Source organism: Coturnix japonica, chromosome 1 (assembly GCF_001577835.2).
Source record: "Coturnix japonica isolate 7356 chromosome 1, Coturnix japonica 2.1, whole genome shotgun sequence".
Classification (NCBI taxonomy): domain Eukaryota; kingdom Metazoa; phylum Chordata; class Aves; order Galliformes; family Phasianidae; genus Coturnix; species Coturnix japonica.
This window is the reverse complement of record NC_029516.1, coordinates 94388399-94412883: the sequence shown is the minus strand read 5'-3', so window position 1 is coordinate 94412883 and position 24485 is coordinate 94388399. Positions and strand designations below refer to the sequence as shown.

At 40.5% G+C, this 24485-nt stretch overlaps 1 protein-coding gene across 1 annotated transcript in view; it reads left to right on the top strand.

The window, feature by feature from the left end:
- The first annotated feature begins 5617 nt into the window (after positions 1 to 5617).
- The window catches only part of URB1 (URB1 ribosome biogenesis homolog), a 41374-nt gene continuing 22506 nt past the window's right edge, over positions 5618 to 24485 (top strand). The window contains exons 1-16 of the mRNA XM_015881319.2: positions 5618 to 6316; positions 6431 to 6570; positions 7720 to 7871; positions 9064 to 9196; positions 10248 to 10344; positions 11740 to 11825; positions 12411 to 12536; positions 13538 to 13668; positions 14812 to 15007; positions 16114 to 16251; positions 16641 to 16814; positions 17442 to 17592; positions 19777 to 19899; positions 20174 to 20286; positions 21471 to 21590; positions 23775 to 23891. Of these exons, the coding sequence (XP_015736805.2) occupies positions 6097 to 6316; positions 6431 to 6570; positions 7720 to 7871; positions 9064 to 9196; positions 10248 to 10344; positions 11740 to 11825; positions 12411 to 12536; positions 13538 to 13668; positions 14812 to 15007; positions 16114 to 16251; positions 16641 to 16814; positions 17442 to 17592; positions 19777 to 19899; positions 20174 to 20286; positions 21471 to 21590; positions 23775 to 23891 (2217 nt within the window). The 5' untranslated portion in view covers positions 5618 to 6096. The remainder of the gene's footprint in view (positions 6317 to 6430; positions 6571 to 7719; positions 7872 to 9063; positions 9197 to 10247; positions 10345 to 11739; positions 11826 to 12410; positions 12537 to 13537; positions 13669 to 14811; positions 15008 to 16113; positions 16252 to 16640; positions 16815 to 17441; positions 17593 to 19776; positions 19900 to 20173; positions 20287 to 21470; positions 21591 to 23774; positions 23892 to 24485) is intronic.

Here is a 24485-nt window from a genome sequence, read left to right as displayed (position 1 = left end):
CACTGCCCTCGGTGCGCATCGTGCGGGCCGGGCTGACTCAGTCCCGGTGCACCTCGCCCGCCCTCCCCCGGCTCTCTCCACCCCTCTTCGGGCAGTTCTCGGGCCCGGCGCCTCCCTCTTGGCTAAATGGCAGCGTTCCGCCTTCGCACCCCGCGTTTACGGCTTTGCTTTCAACTTATTTTCCTCCCGTCATTTCTGCTTGGCAGTGGTCGGAGGGCCGCCCTCAGCCTTGCGCACACTCCCTGCCTCATGTGACAGCACTTTCCCGCTGTGTTCTCTATATTCTCTATGCCCTCCTCCCCCCTTCTTTTTTCCCTCACGACAAACGCAAGGTGCTCCGCATCGCTCCCTCTCCCTACAGCACAACCATCCTACATTCACACCTCCTTGGCCCACTTGCCAGAGCCGCTCCAGCCCCGCTGAGAAGTGCTGCAGCAATCAGGACAAAGCTCCCAGGATGATGGATGCTCTTCATACAATCATCATATAATCTTTTGAGTTAGAAAGGATCTCTAAAAGTCATCTAGTCCAGCTCCTCTGCAGTGATCAGGGACGCCTACAGCTGGATCAAAGCTGCTCAAGCTCAACCTGACCCTGATGACCTGCAGGGGCAGAGCATCCACCACCTCTCAGGGCAACATGTTCATTCATCTGCTTCCTCCAGCAATGATACAAGTGAGTAGGTAAGAAATGATTACACCTAACAGATTCCGTTAAAACTGTTCCTCCCCTCCTGGTCCAACTGCAGCTGGATCACATCCAGATTTCAATTATTTCCTAACTTTGGTATCACCTTCTGGAAGTCATGCTGAACTTTGACCGTGTTTACATCTGAATTCACTTTCTCTCCTCAGCCTCTCCCTCTTCACACACAGAATAACAACTAGATAACTTGCATAGTATGCTCATCCTTCTTTTGTCTTGGTCAGATAAGAGCAAATCAGGTTTCAGATAAACCTGGCTGAGGTCAGGAACATCCCATCAAGTTTTCCTAAACTCACAGAAATGGGATAAATGATGCTGAAAAACAGGAGAAAATGGAATAGTTTTAGAGAAGCTGCATCTGCAAACTGGTGGGAAGACAGGACTAGCTCTGTTGGGAGTATGGAGCTCTTCCTTTCAGCTGCTTCAGACAAGGACTGTACTTGCCTCTGAGCTGAAGCACCTTCCCAGTGTCTTGTAACCATTATACTAGATAAAAAGCCATGGGACTCCCTTGTATACTTCCCTCTTTTTTTGTTCCCTTTGATCTTGCTATGCCTGGTCATTTAAACAGACACTTCACACACCTGCTGTCGTAAGTCAGTTCTAGTGAAGGCAGAAATGAATGCCAAGGAAATGTTAAAAGTAGTGTGTATTTATATCCCTTAGTAAGAGGGAGTACTTGGGAACGGTGCTCTGAAATGTCTAGGTGATGGAGGTGGGCTGGTCTACCCTAATCTTGGCTCTGCCACATCAACCATAACAACATATCTACTGTATCTTCAAGTGTGTGAGCTCAGATGACCTTTGGCTTTAGACCCTCACAGTCAAAAGACACCTCACATTCAGGCCACCTGCTATAGCTCTAACAGAAGTATTTTACCTCCTTCACTCTGAACTGCTCAGTAATCCATGAGACACAGCTGTCCATGATGGTAATTCGCTCTGCTGCGTATGACTTGGAGAGGGTTTGTGACAAGCAGAACCAGTGCAGAAGAACATATAAAACATCAAAAATCACTGGGAAATACCACCCTGTACTCACGCTTGGAAGGCTTTGAGTCAGAAGATCCTGTGGGGTTGTTTTCTTAATGAGAACTTCAGTCTTTCTCCTTCTAATGAGATAAAACTGCCTTTCCTAGCCCTGTGGTGCTGTAAGTAAAAGACCATCAATGGTGCAAGAATGAGCCCGGTATGTTTTTGGCACTGCTCAGATATGACCCAAAGGCAAAGTCAGTTTTCAAGTGGAATGACTGAACTGGGAGAGGTTCAAAACGTTGTAGGTAACCTCCCGGGAGGTGAGGCAGCGAGGGCTGAACAACAACAAAATAGGCAGTTGGGTGCTGCTGTGTGTAGTTGCCTCCCATTTGGGAAGTCTTCCTATGGAAGAGAACGTCTTACGGATATTGATGCCAACAGGAATTGCAAATGTGCCTCAAGTAAAATGGCATTGACAGTCCTTTTCTTCTCACTTCTTTCTCTCTCTCTCTGGGAATACTTTGTTATTCAGTAGTCAACTCTAATCTGTAATTATTATTTCTGCTGTTGTTGCAATCCCTTCTACTCCTTTCTGTGGTAAGGCTTAAATAGTAAAGTTAGAGACAACACTGAAAAACACCAAGGTACAGAGGCAGAACTTATTATTTATCCTGATGTGCAGAATGTATTTCTATGCCATAACCATTAAGACAGTTTCTACAAGCTGGCAAAGCTCAGCAGTCAGAAGACGATAGAACTAATCCAGACATGTTCAGAATTTCTCAGCCTTGGCCTTTCCTTATGAGCAACTGGAGTGAGATCCATTTTTCACCAAAGACAAAACGAAAGCTTGTAGGTGTGAATGCAGACCAGATAGCAGGCCTTCTGCAAAAAGTTTCTCTCTTTCGAACTCAGGGAGGAAAGGAATCATTTCATAGTGTCAAAAATGCAGGAGCTGTGTTGTTGCATCGAAGTTTTGGAAGGGTGAAGCAAGAATTTGAGTTCTTTTTTTCTCTATATTAATCATTTTTCCTCTGAACTTCAGCCAAACTACCAATTTAAGAATCATGTCATGGCTTAGTGCTAGGAAATTCAAACTACATTCATGCTGCCAGTTAGGAAATAAACTTACAATGTGGAACTGTAGAAGAAGGCTGAGTTAAATGGCCTAAAAATTCCCATTAGGAAAAAAAAAAATCATAACTAAATATACAGCACAGTAGCAAAACTGTGGCACTTGTTGGATTGGAACTACCTTCTATTTTCCTACCATACCTCCTTGCCTCTTTTTCTTCCTCTTCACTCTCTTGTCAATTTAGGAACTTAAATATTTCATTTTTATTCTCTTCACCCGGAATAAAGCGTCCAAGAAATCCACTAATGGTCTCTTCAGCATTTTGGAAGAAAAAGACAAAGAAAAAAAGCTAAGAACAAAACCCAAAGGGTTTTCCCACATTTTCAAATGCTTTATATGCTTGCATTCTGACACAGATGAAATCTACAAGACAGTTCAAACAAGTGGGCTGTTACCCTCCTTTTGTTTCTATGGAAATGAACGTCCAACCAGTTAAAACAAAGCACATGCTTCACAGTAATCACTATATGGTGATTATTTAGAATAACACAGCACATTTTTTTTCCTTATTCAACCTCTATTTCTATAGATACAAGAATGAAAATAGTGATAGGGAAGCCTCTTTTGTATATTTCAGCTGCAAGTGTGTTTTGGATGTTATGAGTTCTCAAAGGGTGCCACAGTTTTTAAGTTCTAACATCTTTAAGTGTGCAGCAATTTGATCTTGAGAGGATCGACTCTGAGTGCTACAGTTAGGAAACATTCCCATGGATATCAGTAGAAATTTGAAGGAACACAAAGTACAGTACTTCACCCAGCAGGCTTACAAGTAGAGGAATTATTTGATGTGTTTTGCCTTATGAGTTTTGTGGTCATAAGATTTCAAGCAAAGTCAGCTCTTGACCTAACTATTCACAGCATCACAGAGATCCTGACCACTTCACAAAAGAAGCAATAAGATGAAACACACAAAGTTTGTGAAACTAATATACTTGTGTCTCATTTCATCGAAGTCCATCTCGAATTTCTCACCGCATGCAGAGGAAAGATCACGGCCCCTCATCCTCCTCCATGCTGCCAGTCTTACTGGCATCTCTCCTGTACACAAATTAATTTTTCTAGCAGTACACCCAGTGCACTTGTACAGACATGAATTAAGAGGCATGCCCCTTCCCACTGAGTTAACTGCTGGAAAAAAACAAAGAAAGATCTAAGTGAGAGGAGGAATAAATGCACCAAGAAAAAGGTCTTGGCTTTGTTGATCATGCCTCCTTTAAAGCACAGAAATCATTCTTGGTAGTTTTCCAGAAAGGATCTTAAAGGGTGGACTAAAGGATGCCATATGCCTTTCCTCTCCGCTTAAGAAGGACATCAGGACAGAGTATCTAGGTAGACCCTATTATTGGAAAACAGCCTGTTTGCTTGTGAAAGTGACTTATTATGGGTTTATAAGGCTGCCTTTTGGCTGGTGTTGTCACTGTTTCTCCTTTAATACGTATTTAGGCTTAGATTTTCCAAAACGACTAATGATTTTGTGTCCCTGAAATTCAAGACAGTGGTTTTTACAGCCACAGAATCAATGTCAAAGCAATGAAAAATCTGTGGCTTTTCCAGAAGCTTTTGAAAATCTGTCCTCAAGGTCACTCAAGTTAAGCGTGCAAAGGCATGTTGAACTGGGAACACTTCAGAAAATATGAGCCCTTCTCAGTATCTAATCAGAGAGAATTAAAAGTTTTGAGATCAAGACCTCACAGTAGTTCAACTTGAGCCCCCCCAAATTAGAAATGTATACAGAAATTTGAAAATAGCTTTGGAGAGTTCAGGATTGTTTGCTTTTCCTCTCAGTACTATAAGGGTCCAGTGGTAAGAGAGATTATCTGTGCTTATGGTTACACTAACTCAGGGTAATGATAACTGAATATTGTTCCATGAGTGGAAGGTGGTAAAGATGTCAGTATTCATGGAAGCTATCCATTTTGTGCCTCTGGTTGTAGCTAGCCTGCACTAAATAAGTAATAACTAATAGCCTGCCTGAACTAAATAAAGGACTTCTTCAGTTATGTATAAGTAGATACCCATAGCTGCTTTCAGTTCTGGTAGCCCACCCCAGCCTGCTCACTGTCCTTCCCCCTCTTCTATCTTCCTCCTTTCTTGCTCAGCCTTTCCATCCGTCTTCAGCATCTGGGAAAACAGCTTGATTCCTGACTCATCCTGTGCCCTGGCTCAAAAGCCTGGTGCTAATGCATGTTCATGCTGCTGACGCTGCAGGCAAGTTGGGTCCTTTGATATCGATAGGGCTCTAGTGTAACAGTAGGGAAGATAAGCTGTCATTAGTCAGGTCTCAAAAAGCACTCCTTCAACTATTCAGAAAAGTGTTGCTGTGGTTGAAATAACTATGAGACTGGAAGAGGTGAGAACATTTTGCTTTTCAGCTTCAGGATCAAAAGTTGTTTTACTAAACTGCTGCAACTGCTTATGCCAGAGAGACACTGGCCCTGTGAAGCAGTTTTGTGAGAGTTCTTACCTCAGATCAGCCTATCCATGCAGCTCCTGAATCCAAACCTGATTCTAGTGTGCCACCCAGGACACTTGTTTCTAAACCTGTGTAGTTCAAGCTCTGCAATCTCTCTGTCTCCATACATGTGAGTTGGTCCTGAGCTCATCAGTGCAAGGGTGGTAGGGGCTGTAACCTCAAGATAGACCTTCACGAAGCTAGTAGTGAGAACCTAAGAAGATACATTTTTTCTTCTAGATCACATGAAAAAGGATCCTAAACCAGGAGTAATATTCAAATTTGAGAAGAGGCAAGTCGAGCAGGACTGTAGAGCAGGTGCTGTTCAAGCCAGCAAATGCTTCTTAAATTGAATTATGGCTGAGGCAAGAGAGGGTCACTTGGCTCGATTAATTCTGTATCTGGAGTTCATTGATCTTGAGCAAGAGCTAAGGTTCTCGTGAGGGATTGGGAGTTATTTTTCAGATTAGCAAATGCCAAAGGGGCAATGTGTATCCTGGATATGATTACATGTTCATTTGGCAAGAATCAAAGGAATATATTTCAATTTACTGAAAACTGAGCAGCTCAGAAATTAATACTTGAGTCATTTACTGCTTCCATCTCCTAAAAATGCAGCCATAACAGGGCAGATGAACGTTGTCTGATGTCTCATTCAGTGATGTCTCATTCACTGATCAGGCCTCCATGATTTGTGCTTGCCAAAAAGCAGGCTCTGGGGTGGAAAACTCATAATTGTGGCAGAGAAAGGAAGCGGCAGCATGATGGAAGTAGACTGGCTTGAAGTAAATTGTGAGGGGAGAGAATGATTTAATTTACATTGCAATGTATGATGTACCCTCCCACACTAACGCACTCAGTGCTGAGGAGAATCCCGCCCCTTCCCGTCGGGCTGCGGTTCCGGGGCGGTGACAGCAACATGGCGGCCAAGCGGCGCGGTGCGCCCGGTGCCGGCCCGCCGGCGGCCAAACGAGCTCGCAGCGAGGAGGGAGAGTTCAACGGAGCCCGCTTCAAGACGCTGCTACGGGACCCTGCCACTGCTGGGAAGGGTGAGGAGGGGCCGGGCGGTGGGATCCGTGGGGTAGAGGCGTGCTCTGCCCGCCCGGCTGCTGTGTGTCACCCGCCCCGCGTGGCGCCCTCCATGTGGAACTCTCTTCTTGCAGGTCTGGAGACCTTCATCTCCACGGCGAAGGCGCTGCCGTCCGATGAATTATATGATGTCGTGGAGGGGTACATAAAGATTTCGGTGGAGTGTGCTGAAATTTTCAAGCTGCTGGATGGGGAGAAGAAGCCTGAAAGTGAAGTAAGTCGTCCGTGGGTTTTGTGTTTTGGTGTGGTACGGTCTGAGCTGGATGGGAGCAGAACTGCCAAAGAAATGCTTGACAGTATGAATAACTGGTAATAACTGCGATATTGGAAATCACAGTGACAGAAGTACTGATCAAGTAGGAGAAGCCCTTTCCAATGCAGAGATGTTCCTGTAGTTAATGATCATAGAATCATAGAATGAATCACAGAATGGTTTGGGTTGAAAGGGACCTCAGGGCCCACCCAGCCCCAACCCCTGCCGTGGGCAGGGCTGCCCCCCACCAGCTCAGGCTGCCCAGGGCCCCATCCAACCTGGCGTTGAGCGCCTTCAGGAATGGGGCACCACAGCTTCTATGGGCAGCTGTGCCAGCACCTCATCGCCCTCTGAGGAAAGGATTTCCTTCCAACATCTCACCCATGGTTGTCCAACCTTTTGACTTGCCTGGGCTGCACTGAGTGAACAGGAGCTACCTTGTACAGTGAATTAATAATGAATGCAATTCTTGTGTAGCATGGACTCCAGCTTCATCCAGAAGGAGCTCATTGCAAGACTGGAGCAGCTCGCATGATTTTCTCCAGCAGGTTTTGTAGCTTGTTTAGCAACAGTTTTCTTTCACATTATTGGTGCATTAGTCCTCAGCCTTGGCCTCCAGCTTAAAAAGGACCTTTGAGATTCATCAGCCTTTGCTAAGATTTACGCTGCAGTAAGTTTCTGAGTTCCCAGAAGTGGCAGTTGTGTACACTGACAAATCACGTGTATCCGTGTAGGTCTCCATTCACATCTGAGGAGAGGCCCTATTTTTAGTCAGCACGCTCACCCAGCTTTCCAGTTGAATTTCATCAATCTAACAGCTGTTTAAAAAAACCAACAAAGTTTGCTGCCCTTCTGTGGCACTTTAGTCTTTCACGTAATACCTCTATAGAGGCTGCCTTGAAGATTAATGCCTTCACAGCTAGTCCTTTAGGAAAGGAAGCATTGATTTAGGACAGAATTCAGAAGTTAATTTTGCCTTCATATTTACAAGTTTTCCTCTTATGGTAGGATTTATTTCTTTTTTAATTGCATTTTTTACTGTTTGCTCAGCTAATAGTTTCAAGCCCTACCTGTTCTTGGCAAATATTAACACATTTCTCGTTTCTACAGATGTTGTTAATCTTTCAAGCCCTGGAAGCTATTTTACTGAGGACAGCCAGTGACCTCTCCCATTTTTCTGTTGTGGGAACGAACATAGTCAAAAGGTTAATTCACAGCTACATGAGAGTGGTCTATGCTGCACTGTATTCTGAAAATCACAGGTGAGTCTTCTCTAGGGAATCTCTGTCAATTGCTCTGCATTGATCCCAAGAGACTGTCCAAAGCTCAACTGAACTTACTGTTAGCAATCCACCTTTATTGGATGATATTGTAAAACAGATTGTCCTTTCAATCTAAGGCTGATTTGAGTGCTTTTGTTATGTGGTCTGATCTAAACACCTATTCCAGGTTTTCTTTGCCTGTGTGGCAGATAGAATGTAACTAGTACATTTTGCTCCTTACCCCTGGACAGAAGGCAGTTGTCCAAGGCTACTCTTTTGGACTTTGTACAGGCCAGTATTAAGAAAAGTCTTTTCTGCCTTCCAGTTCATGGTCATAACCACGCTACTTAGACCACTGAGATGATCTTACTGCAACAAGCACTTTTAACTGTACATAAAATCCCAAATATGTGAGGGTAGGTGTGTTGTAAAATAAACTTTGAAACGGTGCAGGATCTGTATTTCTTGCTAATAATTTAAAGAGTACAGCTTTTGGAGAAATCCTTCTAGAACCTGCATGGGGCAGACTGCAGATTTATGGTGGTATCGTTTGTTCAGTAATGAAACTGCCCATACTGAAAAGGATATGAATAGACATTCCCTTTTCCCTTCTTTCGTCTCCCCATCTAACCCACTTGCCATTATCGTTGCCCAAACAATGATTTTGGTTGTTTTTTACTTCTCTTCTAGCTTTCCAGGCAATTTTATCCCATTGCTCAGTGAGCAAGAGTCACAACAGAGTGTATATCTAGGAATTTAGTTGAAGGGCAAGAACATGGTTTTTGTGCTGCAGATTTAAATACAAGAAAACTGCTGACATTCTGCTGTTAGCTGTTTATAAAAAAGCAACAAAATTCTTTGTAGGTAGTGCAGTAATGCGTGATTTGCCTGAATGTGTATTGTGATGGTCATTTATGTAATCAGTTACTTATTCAGTTAAAGCTTCCATCGACTGCAGCAAGGGCTTTGCATGAGTGGGACTACCTTGCTAGTGGCTTATCTTGATTGCTCACGTTGAGGATGACTCTGACAACTGCTTCGTGCCTGCAAATTCTGAAGGTTTTGATGGTTGTTGGAGGCGGAATGGGATAATTTATTTAAAGATCTTTCTTTACATTTAATCTCTTCATTTTGGTGGTTTGCATAACTGTTATCCTGGAAGTAACCTGCACGTTTTCCTCTTTCCTTTTAGGTTGAGCCGAGTGTGCCTTACCCTGTTGTCAGCAATGGTGGCTCAGGGACCAGATACTGCAAGGGATGTGTTTAGTCATTTTGATTTCAATAATAAGTTTCTGCATGGATTAGTGAAAAGAAGAGATAAGAAGGTAAATTAAACAGCTGTCCATGGGTGCGCCGTGAAATGCTATACATTGCCTTTATCAAATTTCTTCTGCCAAGTATTTAAACTGTTGACAAAGTCTCTTTTGCCATATTTTCATCTGCATGAACTTACCCCTTCCTTATTGTGCTGTGTCAGGCTGAGGTGCTACTTGGTTGTTTCAAATTGGCAGCAGAGCTGATCCATAGGACATGAGTTTCTAATTTGCTTAGGTGAGAAACCCCCAGAGCATGTGTCTGAGTATCTGCAGTTGAGGAGCTGGCTTGCACCCTGAGGTACTTGATGACAAGTTTAGGTGAAAAGCATTTTTCCCATTTGAGGATTGCTGTTTGATCCCAGTGAAATAAATGGAAGTTCTGCAGGTTGTTCTAATGGAGAGGGGATTTTGCCCAGTAACCAGAGTAAAAAGGTTTGAAACGCAGCCAAGAATTTAAGACAGTGTCTTGGAAATCCTAGTGGAGGACATGTAAATAAGCAGAAATCAGTCCTCATTTCCAAAAGGAACTCCGATTCTCATTTCTCCTGTAATCAGGGTTGACCTGAACCAGTGTTTTAGAACAAGAATATTTATATTTCTTTGTCAACATAAGTCTTTATGAGTATCATTTTCAACACTAGTGTAGAATAAATCTATACATTTTTGTTGAGTTTTTGTTATTTGGTGATAAATGAGCCTGCAGAAGGTAGATTCTGGGAGAAAAGTGTGTTGATCTTATATACATATACATACATACATATATATATATATATATACACACACACATATATATATAAAATAGCCTATCTTATCTATTGAGAAGGGAAACAGATGCTTTCATATTTGATTTTAAATTGAATGAACTGTGATCTGTTTAATGCAAAAAGTTTTTAAAATTTATATGTACTGTAGATGTGTTGCATATAAATGCATGTGCATGGCTGTACGTAATCTGCCTGTGGAAGTTGCTTAATTTATCCATTTATGGTACTTATAGTGATAATCAGTTGTTGCAGTTGTGTACTGTTTCTGTCAACATTGCATTTTATCTTTCTTACAGGGAAGACCTGATGTCCGTATGGCCTATGTTCAGTTTGCTCTCTCATTTTTAATAGCTGGTGACACTGCAGTCTTGATGCAAGTGCTGGAATTAAAAGGTACTGAATAATTGCTTGTGTACTTATATATCATAGAATCAACAAATCATAGAAGAACCTGGGTTGCAAAGGACCACAATTATCATCCAGTTTCAACCCCCTGCTATGTGCAGGGTCACTAACCACCAGACCAGGCTGCCCAGAGCCACATCCAGCCTGGCCTTGAATGCCTCCAGGGATGGGGCATCCACAGCCGCCTTGGGCAACCTGTTCCAGTGCATCGCCACGCTCTGACTGAAACACTTCCTCCTAATCTCTAACCTAAACCACCCCTGTCTTAGTTTAAAACCATTCCCCCCAGTCCTAGCACTATCCACCCTTGTGGATATTTTTTTAGGACAGATTCTTTCAAAGATGGTAGTAAGTAAGAGTTAACTCAAAGTATGAACAAGATAAACACTAATAAGGTACAAAACATGTTTTTAATTTCTTTCCTGAAAAACTGTGAACTTCTTCAGTATTGTAGAGAATGCCTCTTCGATTTGAGAGTGGTGTTTTCTATCTGTGGAAACTTTACAAAAATAGAAAGCCTTTGATGGAACAGATCTAAAAAAAGAGAACATGTAGTACAAATTCTAGAGAATTGGTAAGCAGAAAAAGCTCTGTGGCCTCTGGGCTTTCTCCTAACACATTGGTAGGTTTTTGGAAAAGCATTGAAGGTAAGGACTGTGTGTACTTAGTCTCTTTCTGTTGTTACGCAGGACAATTTGTTTGTGCTGCCTTAGACTGCTTTTTGTCAGTGATTCAGAAGACCAGTGTAATGTCCTTTGCATCCTTTATGAAGGTGTTATATGAGAATTCAGCCCATGTCGCTCAGAGAAGGTTAAGTTCACCAGACAAAGAGTAGGATCCTGGAAGTCAAATCCTATTGACAGTTAATGAAGACTTGATCCCTTACGTACTGAAGTTGAATGTAGAACTTCTGTTGACTTCAGTGGCTTGTGATATTCCTCAGTTGTAGCCTTTGGTGCAATTATGAAAGAATTCAGGAAGGATTGAGAAGTATTCATTAGTTGGCAGCAGTTCCCGCCATGAGGGCATGAAACTAGGCCATAATTATTGACTTCCATTGTTTCCACTACCCCGTGAGCCCCATTATTCACTCAAGTTTAAACACTGCATATCATGTTGGGATCTGAAATATATTTGAAGTTGACAGGTGCTGTTGCAGAAATTGTTAATAACCGAGTTGGCATTTTAGCTAGTTATGCTGAGATGGGTTTGGCAGCATTACTTGCTCATCACTGGTTCCAGACGCATCATCCTTTTGAACTCTTATCGCAATTTTTTGGGTCATTCTTAAGAGGAAAGTCAATAGTATGACATAGAAGAGAAATGGATATGAATTCCCTGATGCGTTTTAGTCTTCACTAAACATTTGAAATGTCTTCTTAGATTTCATTCCAGATATTTTTCGTTCTGGAATAAAGGAAGACAAAGTTTCTACTGTCAATCTTCTTCTCTCCATGCTGAAAACTAAGGTATGGTATAGCCTTGAAAATGCTTTATCTCGTTTTCTGTTTTCTTTGCTCCTGGAAACAGCTTTGCAGCCATTTCATATAAAATGTACAGCTCCTGAAGGTGTCACCTTGCTGCTGCAGGTTTGTCAGTCTCTCCATTGTTGATGACATGTTGGAGGTTGATAGCTTGGCAACAGACTGTTTTAGCACTGAAGTTTATGTCTTCCTAATATCCTCTTCAAAAGGAATTAATTGCATAACTACTACTTAGATGCTAATTTCAGCTCATCTGTCGTGTGTAGTATCCACCAGATTCCTACTGTTTTGGGTTGCAATTGCAGCAATGCCAAGTCTGAAGGTCAAAAATCCTGTAATCTTAATGCTTCCAGTGACAATGGGATTGGTCCTTCCACGGATGCATCTCATGCTGAAACGAGGAGGTCTTAGATTTGTTGGATATGAGCTAGGTTATGGCATGCAGTCTTATTTCCTGGAGAGAAAGGATTTTGTGAAGTTTGTTGCTACATTGCCACTCTTTTTGTTAACTTAAAATAACTGGAAATGGTGGTATTTTGTTTTTTCATTTTTTTTCTCACTTGTTTTCAGGTGGTTCAAAATAGAAGTATTACCAAAACCCAGAAGGTGCGCTTTTTTACTGCAGAAGTATTGAATCATGTGGCTTCACTTTACAGATGGAATGGGATTACTGATGTCAGCTCTAAGGATTTCAAGGTCTGGTAACTTGAATGGGTTATATTTTTATTTTTCTTAATGTTGTAATTTTTGGTGTTTTATTTTTTACCTTTTTTGCTGTGGGACTGTCTAAGGCATGGCTATAAAGCCTGATGGAAAGCAGTAGGAAGACTTTCTTTGCTTCCACCGAGTTGTGCTTCCAGTCTTTTCATCTGTCTTCATTATCACTTGATCTTTAGAAATCTTTCCTCAGCAAATCTTACATCACTGAACAACTACCTTCTTGTACATCCTCTACTGGATATTTACACCTATGCCATTCCAATACTGATATGCTGTTAACAACTTTTTGGAATAATTATAACTTTTTTGGAGTGCTTATAATTATCAGTTACAATTATCAACAACAGTTCCCAACTGCAATTGTCAAAGGGTCATTTATGGGAATATTTCATTGTCTTGAATGTAAAAGATGAAGGGAATAGGGGTTCACTTATTTCTCCCCCTCCATCTCTGTGATTGATATGGTTATTTGATCAGTTCTTTCATTTTTGTGTGATGATTGTACCTTCATACCCCACCTGTAATATTGACAAGTTCAGTGCAGTGTTAGCTTCCCATCTTTCGTGTCCCATATTAAAGCTGTTCCATCTCGTGCCAAATTGGCCCAAAGAACATATGTATGCTTTATACTGAAGGCTTCGGTGCCTTTTGTTTTAGTCTTTTGGAACTTCTTCAGACAGAAGCTGAACTGTCAGCCTGAAAGTTTGTTCTTTCAGATTAATATTTAGTTCCTATTCTTCAGAATCCCGGGATAGCCTCACCCCAGTTTATATAAATCATGTACTTTTCTTTAGCTTCACTTTTCTGTCTTTTCTTTTGTCTGGCTTCCGTCCTAGGTCAGCAGTGCCCTGCACATAGTACATATATATATATATATGAGTTGGAGTGTTTTCCATAAAACTTAGAGAGAAATTGCTGTAAGATTTTCTTCTTCTCTAAAAATCATGTCATTTTTTACCCCTTTTTGATTTTTATAGGTAACTCAAGGTTCTGAAGAGGTGGGAAAGGCAATGGTACGAGAACTTGTTCATAATTTCTTAAAGGAGCTCTGCTGCTCTCTGAAACATGGCATTACTTTCTATGATCCAAGTCTTGGAACTTCTGGCAGGTAGGTCACCAGTGAGCTGAAACCGTGTGTGTGCTTTGTGCTACAGCAGGACAGGTCTCACTAGTTATTTTGCCGGCCTTTCCAGGCCTTTGCAAGTTAAGTTTGCTGAATTCTGCTTCTTTCTCAATAATTTATGGCAGAAGAGAGAAATTCATTGCTGTTTTTTTTTTTGTTTTAACTTCCCAAGATCAAACTGTTGGATTCCTTTAGACCTCTACCTACTGGAGAGTGTTTTGCTATACTCGTAGGGTCCTGGTGGAAGTGCTCCTGTTATTCTGAGCCATTTCCATACATAGCTAAATACCTTGTCAGTTATGCAAGATATGATTTTTGGATGTGAGAATAAAATGCCAAACTTGAGCTGTATAGCAGATGATGGTAAAATAATTTACTGCTGGTAGAACCAGATGAGGTTTATCCCAGATTTTGGCAAAATGTCGCTGCTGATTTCAGTAATGCCAGAATTTGGTCTGCAACACCATCTGGAAACATTTCTTTACCTTACTGTTTCCATTGATTAACTAGTTAAAATAAACATACGCTGAGATTATGACTGATGAGAAAAACAATCTCAACTCTTGTAATTCTGTGGAGGAACTATCATAGGATGAGCCTGTGCATTGTCATGTTAGCTGGGCAATGAAGATAGCAGATCGTAGTAGCAGTTACTAGTACTAAGTGATGCTACAGCAGGATGTTTTGTTGCTTTGATTAGAATTTCAACTGGTATTATGGTATCTGCAGCATTCTCTCTTTGTTCAGGGACATACAGAAGTAAACTTAAAAGAAGGGGGGAAAGAAAAAAGGGGTGGGCAGGTGGGACTGAAAGACCATCTCACCTTCCAAGTTTAATATTAATCTATAATTGTGTATCCTCAGCTTTGTGAGGTTTGATTAGAGTGTCCTGAAACATTCTGGTTTTAATTAAAAGTAATTATTGTTAACACACACACATACACACAAAAAAGAGGTAATTTCAGTTCTTACTTTTCTCAATATGTCTTGCCGTGGATTTTCCCCGCTGGCAGAGGAAGTGTAACTTTTTGCACTGTGGTATTAGTTTAGAGCTGCAGAGTTAGAATCGCACGTGAATTACTGAAGTAGGGATTTCTTTTTTTTTAATGCTTTTTTTTTCTTCAATAGGGGAGGAAATATAGTGCTTCTGCGCTTTTTGCTTGGTTTAAAAACTGCAACAGAGGATGAATTGGTTGCTGATCTCGTGGTGAATATTCTTAAAGTATGTCCAGATCTATTGAATAGATACTTCAAGGAGACCCAGTATTCCTTTGTTCCTAGAGTGAAGTCAGCTTGGATGGACAATATGAAGTTACTCAAAAAGGTAAAAAGTATGAATCTTGCACGCTGCTTCTACACAGAAAGATGCAATCCCAATATTTGTTGCTGTTACATAAGAATATAATAATTAATGTTTTACATGTTCTGCCATTGTTAAGTAAAATTTATTACAGTTTGGGTGCTGCTGCAGTACAGGATTCAGTTAGTGGTCGTGTTGGATATAAACTGAATTTCTGAACTTAGATAAAGTCTTCCTAGTAAGGGGTAATAAGATTTCATTGAAATGAGTCAGGAAATAAATGGAAGATCAGGGAGTGGAGTTCTTTGTTATATACACGGCTGTTCTGTATTGGAAGGGGCTCCCATGTCTGCAGATAAATTTTGTTCACAGCTGTAAATGACAGCATCTTAAGAGGGTTTATTAAAATGACTAAAAGGCAGACAGACACAGTCAGACGCAATAACAGTTCTAAACCAGCAGTGAGGAAGTAAGGTGATAAGGTTTAAGTGACTTAAGCAGGAAGGACTTAATTGCTCTGAAAAAACGATGTCAATTAGGTATGTTAGGGAAGAAGCAACAGGATGCTGTTAAATGTTTAAGTTAGTAAATGGAGAGGGGGAAATGGCATTCTATTTTCTGTGGGTGCTGAGGAAAATGAAATGACTCAGAGCCTCAGTTGTTTTAAAAAGTGTAGACAGAGTTGGAAGGTCACTTGCTAAAAAGTCATTCTTAGAGCAGGAAGCTGTATAAACATTTAGCTAAACCAGGAAAGAGGGAATTGGTGTAAGAAGTTGTAGGAAACATCATGTTGATTATACAGTTTTTGAGATACAGCATTTCAGAAGCTCAACTAGAAAAACTTTTTGTCTTTTCTAAGTCTTCCTTGGCCTCTGTGCCTTTGCTTAAAATCAGCAAGAAGCTGATATAATGTCTTGAAAAGTAGTGGCTTTTAGCAGGGCTGTAGGTTACGTACAGATGTTTCATTTAGTTGGAGTCTGGGGGATGCTCTGTAGCATTCCTATGTAAAATTTGACATTTAGTGCTGTCACTGCTTTTGAAAAGTTAAAGCTCTTGCGTAAATTGTTCCTCAGAAGAAGCTGCTCGCTCCCTGACTGTCAGTTTTGATTAAATTGTTATTTTTATTTCAGATCTACGAAGCTCAGCCAGAGATTTCCAATTCTTTTAAGACTCCTGAGTTTATTCCTCTTCCAAGGTTGCTTTCTATGGTGATGGTAACAACACTCCCTGCAGTATGCAATAAAGCGATGTTCACCCAAGGGCTAAATGTAAGAGCAGTTTATTTTTCAGTGGATTTTTTTGTCCTAGTTAATGCTATTTTGTTAAAGTGTGTAAAGAAGTTTCTTAAGTGGGTTATATGTTTTATATTGTCCATTCCAGCATAAAGCTGGTGTGGGAAGCATGGAAACATCAGTTAAAACCTGTTGGCACTGCTTCCAGTAGGTAATTGCAAGCACCGGTTTTTCCAATGCTTATTAACAATTTGGGCTGGGAATCTGAAAGCCTACAGGTTCTCTTCCACAGTGTCAAATGTGAAAAGTAATTCATTTGTTAGCAACTGTTTATACATATATTCGGAGTACAGAGAATGTTCAGAGCAATGAGGAAGCACTGAAATGCCGTTAATGCAGTCATTAATGCAATTTTGCCCTTTTAGTTACCCAGCAAAGCAGTGAAGCACAGCATACTATCACTTGTGTCAAGCATCCTGAAAAGAGCCTTGAAGAATATTGAGTACTGCCTGAATGAAGAGACTTGGCGAAAGTCAGAAATCTACTCACTGTCAGTGATGCAGGAATTTGTACAGCTGTACAGAGAAGCCATCAGCAAGGTACAAAGTGAAAAAACAATTGAGGTCTAATTTAAGTCATTATGTGGCAAGTAACTACTCCTGTGCACTTTCTCCCTAAGTGGCTATGGCTTGGGAATGAGGAGATAGCTTCCTTCCCTGCTGAAAGATACTGTGCTTTAAAAGGTCTTAACAACTGATGCCATAGTAGACTACATTTTCTAACAAATTTGGCTGATGGAAATACGAATAACGTTTTATTGTCAAACATGCAACACTGGCAGTTACTATGCAACAAACACATTCCAAGAGCAATTGGACTCAGTCAGGAATCAAATTCCCTTGGTTTGAGTAAACTGAAGCCAGTGTTAGAAGTAGTAGAAGAAGACAAGGTAGCATTTGAGTTGATAATTGACCATTAGGAAGAAAGAACAAACCTATATTTTTTATAGGAATCTTTTTTCAATAAAATGTCATCTCACATATATATGTTCTGTAGATTTGAAAGCAGACTACTTGATTTTAGATCTTTTTTGGATTGCGTGGTAGATCAGTCATAAACTTTATGAAGAACAGCAAATTGTCCTGTCGGTTGATTTTGAATATTTGCGTTGGAATGGCTTTATCTCATACAGGAGAGCTAATGCAATGTACTCCTTTTGCTTCTAGCTTTTACCAGACATGAACAACATAGTAGCTGTTTGGCAGTCTCTTCTGAAGCAAGGGAAGGAAAACCAAGATGGACAAGAGGAAAAGAGTGAAACTGTTGTATCCACTGTAGAGGAAGTGTCTGAGACTGCAGAAGTTGCTGAACAACATGGTAGGCAAAGCAGGTGAAGTCATCACATCTTACATGTGTGAATATTGTGAAATCCTCATGTAATGTAAGGTAGTTATCTTCATCAGAGTCCCAATATCACTCATGCATTTAGTACTGAGCTTTACTTCTGTCAGTTGTTTGGGCAGTTTAATTCTGACTGTTGTAAGAATTGCCCAGAACACCATCTGATATAAAGACTGACATTGTTACTAGGAGGTTAAGCAATGTCTCTCCCTCCTGCTGCAGCATCACAGAATGGTTGAGGTTTAGAGGCACCCCTGGAGATCATTTGGTCTAACCCCCCTGCTTGAGCAGGGACACCCAGAGCAGGGTGCCTGGGCCCATGTGCAGTCAACTTTTGAAGATCTGCAAGGAGGATACTCAACAACCTCTGGGCATCCTATGCTGGTGCTCCATCACCATCACAGAAAGATTGTTTCCAGAGGTTCAGACAGAGCCTGCTCTGTTTCAGTTTGCATCCTTTGGGTCTTGCCCTGGCACTTACCACCACTGGAAGGAGCCTGCCTTCATCTCTTTTGCATCCTCACTTCGGCTATTTATGTATATTGATGAGAATACCCTGAGAGAATAATTTTCTTCAGTAGGCTAAACAGTCCCAGCTGTCCTAGCCTTTCTTTATGAGGAAGATGTTGACATGTGGCTCTTTCTTGGGCTGTTTCCAGTAACTCTGTGTCTGTTTTGCCCTGGGGAGCCTAGCACTGGACAAAGTATTCCAGGTGTGGCCTCACCAGTGCTGAACATACAGGGAGTTCCTTAACCTGCTGGCAACAGCTTGCCTAATGTATGCCTTCTTTGTGGCAAGGACACAGTACTGACCCATGCTGAGCCAGTATCTACCAGCAGTACCCGCAGGTCCTTTTCTGGAAAGCTTCTTTCCAGCTGGGTGGCTGTCAGTGTTGTCCTGGTACTTGAGGTTATTCTTCCCCAGATGCAGGACTTTGTAGCTCATCTTACTGAACAGAACCTTCCTGTCCTTAAACATTCTGTGTTTTGCTGTGACACAATAAAACAGGCAGAAAAATTGTTCTGCTTGGAAAAATAACTTTGAGTGATTTCAGTTAAGCCATGTTATCTAGCCATGAGAACATATTTGTGAAGCAGTTTGTTACTGTGGCTGTGCAAGTGCTTGTGTTGCTGTAGCAGAGGAGTGGAAATACTTAAGTGCCAGAAGAGGGACAGAGTGCTGGAGTTGGAGGCTTCAGTTTTGTTCTCACAAAAACATTGTCCTTACCAAAGGACTTGCTTTCATAATCCCATTCCAGGAAACTGAAATTTTTAGTGCTCTTCTGTATCTTGGCTAGCAGCCTGCAGTGGTTTACTGAGCCTGAAAATAAATCTACAGACAGTTTTATGCCCTTGACAGGGCATATTCCACACTGAGACCTTCTGTAGCGGAGAATTTTTCAGTGTCTGCCCTTCTGTCTGTGATTTTGGCAGTCAGTTATTCCTCAGTACTGACACTGGAAGGCTACTTACTGGTAGAGTGCCTGCTAAAACTGCAACCATTTTTTAAAGAACTATAGCTTTAGTTTCTCTTCCTGCTAGAATGATAATACCCTTAGCTCACCATTTGCAGCTTTATTTGCTCTGTGGTAACTTTTTCTGAATGTTGAGACTTGGGCAAACAGTGACAACATTTATGCATGGCATCCATCCAGTTCTCCATGACACCCTGAGGGAGAGCCAGTTAACAGGAAAAAAATAATTGTTTTAAAAAATATGGCTACTATTTACTTGTTTTGCTTCCTTTCATTAGTGACTGGATAGCAAATAGCTTTTATGCATCCTCACCTTATAAAAAAAAGAATACTTAGCTACTGAAAGAACTTCTCTCAAGATGTAAGTGGCTGCTTTGGTAGGGGTTGGCCTTTCTCTCATACAAGTATTTGCTGTTGTCCTTTTGTTGAGAGGCCACTTTGAGAAAACTTTATTTTGAAGGAGGGAAAGAAAAGGAAGAAACCTCTAATTGAACTAATAAATTAGCATATGGCTTGTCAGTAAGAAGGCAACTGATCAGTTTGTAGGCAAATCTTTCAAAAATAGTTATCAGTAATGATATTTATAATTAGTAAACACTGTCATAATGGATAACGTAGGTGCTACACTGTGCTTTTTTGCTGTGGTGGAAGGAGAAACTAATGATTGTCACAACTCTTGGTTTAGGTTCAGATGATGCTGAGACACTGTTTCTGAAAGCTGCATTGCTTCAGGTCATTTGCCTTTATCAGAGGGTTGTGCCCCACTTGGTAGCACGGAGCAACTTTGATTTTAGCAAGCTGCTGAAAGGTATGTAATGTCCATTTCTTTTACCTTGTTGCTTTCTATGGCTACTTGTAAAGTCTGCAGTAGAAGTGAATATTCGCTTTGTGAGCAAGAGAAAGGTTTCTGTAAGAAACTCATTTCAATTTCTTCATTGCATTGACATTTGTTTTTTCTGTATCTTCTACTCTCAGTTGTTTAAATTGCACAGGGATGTTTTGAAGCCCTAGATGATGAGTGTTCCAGATGATCTCAGTAAGGTACTCCAAATAAAAGTTATTATATTGCTTTCAAACCTCAGGTATCGTCACTGAGCAGGGTCTCCGAGAGGAGGTCCCCCATGTTCTGCAGTACCACGTACTGAAAGTTGCTTTGGAGCTTCCTGCAAATAAATTTGCCTGGTTCAGAGTACAGGTAAGAAAATTTAAGGCAGATTTATGCACCTTTAGCCCATTGTCTTCAAATCTATCACTGCTTGCTTTTAAATTAGTCCCAGTCCGGTTCTTTTATATGGTGATGCTTTTATAAAACAAGTAAAAATTGCAGTCTAATCATTAGTAAGGAATTCTTTCTGAGCTGAAAAGGCTTTATGCAATTACAGTAATTCTTGTCTCTTTGAAGGGGACTGGACAGGGTTTCTCCAGCTCTTGCTGAGTGCAAGAGAATTTTCTTGTTTCTACTTGTTCAGAAAGCCTCAGAATTCAGATCAAGAAAATCAACCACAGTGGGGAGACATTCCACTTATTCCTGGTGGTGATCCTGACATTTAATAAGGCTGTCTTCCTCATCTTGTAATTACTAGAGTATTTTAGGGCTCCTGTTCTCTTCTTTACTGTAAAATTGAAGAGCTTCAGAGAGCCTGCTTTAGATGTCTGGAGAAAGGAGCGAGCCTAGCTTTGAGAGGAAGCAGAGAGAAACCTTTTGAATATTGTGACTGCGATCCTGCCTTGCTAGAGATTTTCTGTCCTTATCCAACTGGTCATAAAGGAAAAATAAGAAGAGTGAAGAACAAGCTGTGAAAAACTATAGAAACAGTAAAAAAGCTGAAGTATTTTCTTCTGGCTTTGGCATTCTAATATACACAGATTTCAACAGAATAGGTAAAAGTCAAATCTGATAGTGTTGTGGAGGGTAACAGTTCTTACGTATCAAGTACAAGTCAATGAGAACAACAGGGGAAATAAGTGGGGGATTGTCATTTGATGTTTGGTATCCCTTTGAATTGCATAGTTTTCCTTTCTTTGGGAATCAAATTCAGTGTCTTAAATGATTATGTTTCTTACTCAGACAGTACTTGTAGGAAATGTGAGTTCTTGGGGACAACAGAAATACAAACAGAATAAATGATCACAGAGGAAGGGAAAGTATTTTTACCTGGGACCCTTGTATTAGCCAGTGTTTCTGCTACTTCTCTTTTGGTTTACCAAAAAAAACCTATCATACTTATCATCTTTGTTCACTGAATGTAGTCATCCCATTAATTTCTGGCCTTGGTATTTTTGGGCACGTCTTTAAAATAATATACTTTAGCATATCTACTTTAGTGCAATGTAATCTGGTACAATGTTGTTGAGGAGTTTTAATTTTTTCTCTTTTAGGATGTTTCTGAAACAGAGAAAGCAGCTGGTGAAAAATCAGTGTTTTATTTACTGATGAAAATGTTTGTTACAAGTAAGCATTCTCATCTGAAAATTTCAACAAAAAAACTGATCGTCAAGGTAAGGGTTTGATCTGAAATATCAAAGTGTTACTGTATTCCATTGGTCTGAAGTTTCAGGATTCTAAAAACACTTTCTTAAGCCTTCACTGCCTACTTATCTGGTTAACAGAGACTTCTTTCTGTTTTCTGTGAATGTTCTTGGAAGTTGCTGTAAGCTAAACTACCTGTTACCTAAATAACTGGTGAGAATAAATGCTATCAACTGAATTTGCAGCAATTGATAAAATAGTAGGAAATGTGTCTTTAGTGTTTGCTCATACCGTAGGCTCAGTTAAGTGTTCTGCTTTAATGAGATCATGTAGTCTGTGTCTGCGATGATCATTTGATCAAGCAAAGATCGCTTTTGATCTTACTTTTTTTATCCTGATTTATTTGATCTGTACTTTGTTCTTCTTCCTAAAGCCTTATATGTAGCTAGTTCAACCTGCCCTTGGAAAATCACCTGTGTTGCATTTAGGCAGAAGCTCTGATTCAAGGAATACTTTTGTTTTAATTTGAAGTAAAATCTTTGGTGCATTTAAGAAGGGTCTGACTTCTCAGAAATGCTTGTCAACTACAGATTTCAACAAGGCAGCAGCAGCCATTGTTTTCAGTACACTTTTTAAACTGAACATCTTTAGTTATCTAAATAGAGACGGAAAACTATATTAAAAATAAATCTAACCTAACAACCCTCTTTTCCTCCCAAGGACAGACCTAAAAAAGTGTTGTAGGCTCTGATTAGGGCTCCCTGTGCATTATCCGTAGCTCTAGTGGCATATAAGTTTATGTAGACAACTTTGTGCATTTAGATTTGATATTCAGCTTCAATCTCAAGGTGCAATTGTTACATTCCATCCGCTAACCCAAAGTTACACTGATTGAATTAGGTTTATAGTTGCCCTTGAATGCTGCAGGGGATTAAAGGCAGGTTGACTCTGTCTCAAGGTAACGAATGTCTCAATCAAAATCTACCCAGTGCAGTTTTTCTAGTGTATTTGGGTTCTTCTGCCAAGTGCAGATGTGGGTTGCCTGACTCATTCTTGTTTCCTCTTTTACTTTCAGTCCATTTCATCTTCTCTGAAGAGAAGACAGAAGCAGTGAAGTTAGGGCAGTTATATCAGCAGAAAGGCTTCTAAGAATAGATGCTAATGAGTGTGTTTTGCTTATTTTTCAACACTGTGCTCTACAATCAGAAGGCGTATTTATGGATTTCACATTCTGTTCTTGCCTGTTTTCATGAAGGCTGCAAGTGTATTTCTATTTTGAGACTGCCAAAAATAGTGAATTATTTAGAAATAGACCTTTTTTTTTTTTTCATTAAATGAATTATCCTGACAGTTTCAAGTAAGCAGTAGTGTTATTTTTATAGCTGCTGGTGGCGTACACAGAGTAAATATTGAGCAGATTGAGCTGTGATAGCTTTCTTTGTGTTTTGGGTGAGGGGAGGAACAAAGGCATGAATTTATCCCACGTAAATTCAGGCATTCAGTGTAGGTGCTGGAGTTAGGAAACTGGCCAAGGTTTTGTCTGTTGCTGAGGGTGAGGGACAGGCAAGTGACACCATTGCACTGTGCAAATGGCCTGCCATCTGGGTTGTTCTTTGGACAGCCATTCCTCTTCTTTCTCTCACAGAGGGAGTGCAGGGTCACCAAGTTCCTAATTTAGGTGTCTCAGATGAGAGCTTCAGATAGGATAAAAGTGAGCACAGTTTTCTAACTACTGGGGTAAAATTATGTCTACCTCCCCATCCATACCACCTGTGAATATGTTTACTCCTCTGTAAACAGCAGACATGGCTTGCAGTTCATTTTCCTTCTATTTTCCTATCTGTACGACTCTTTGAAGCACGTGTAGGCTGATTTTGGTTTAAGTTAGCAGTGATTTTCATTTAATTACATCAGTGGTTTTCAGACGCCCCTCAACAGGCTGTTTTAATGGGTCAGTCTATTTCTTTTTTAAATTTTTTTTATTTTTAACTTGCTGTAATGCCACTGTGTGGCCTTGGGGAAGTACAACCTGCTTAAAGCTGACTCCTGAAATAGCAAGAATAAGATTTACTAAGGTGGAGGCAACGAATGCTCTGTGTCCAGACAGCCTTGACCTTAGTTGGTTTTATGTGTGAAGAAACCATGAAGTTCCTATACAAAAGGATCTGTAATTCATATTTTTTTTTTTAACTCCCCTCTGTTTTTCTGGACAGGTTTTACATGACAGCGGAGTGTTCGAGTACACATGGAAGGAACTTTCAATTTGGCTGGAACACTTAGATAATACAAAAGAAGACCAAAAGGAAGCAGTGATTCAGTTTTTGGAAAGGGTAACCACTGTTCAAATTAGCTGGATAAACAACGCTGAGAATAGCATTGATGGAAAGGAATTATTTTGCTGCTGTTCTTGAGAAAACTCTGAGAGATGGGTGAATGAATTCTGAGGAAGGTGGTGGTTGTGATTCTTTATGCAGAGGTGACATCTTTGTTGTCTTAGGTTGGAATGGGGCTGAAAATGTTTGGAGGAAAGTTAAATTGAGAAAAATAAGTTGTTATTACAGCACTGTTGATAGGAAAGTATCAACAATAATTGATGGGGGGGAATAACTCTTATCTGTTCTTTTCTGTGTAATGCTATCTGCCAAAATTATCAGACCTAAGTAAATTGTAATCTTTTACAAGAAAAGTTGATGTTTCCTGTTTACTTTTCAGGATGTTCAATGCCCAGAGCTTCCTTTTCATTACAGTTTCCCCAGGGACTCAGACTGTGGTACTTTGATTGCAAAATTGCAGTGGACATTTCTTTTTTCCATCAGGCACAGTGTCCCACGTACAGTGGTAATCACAGGCGGATTCCTGCAGAAGTACATGGGAGTTGACCTTTCAAGCACTTTTAACCCATAGTTTTTCATAGACGTAGACAT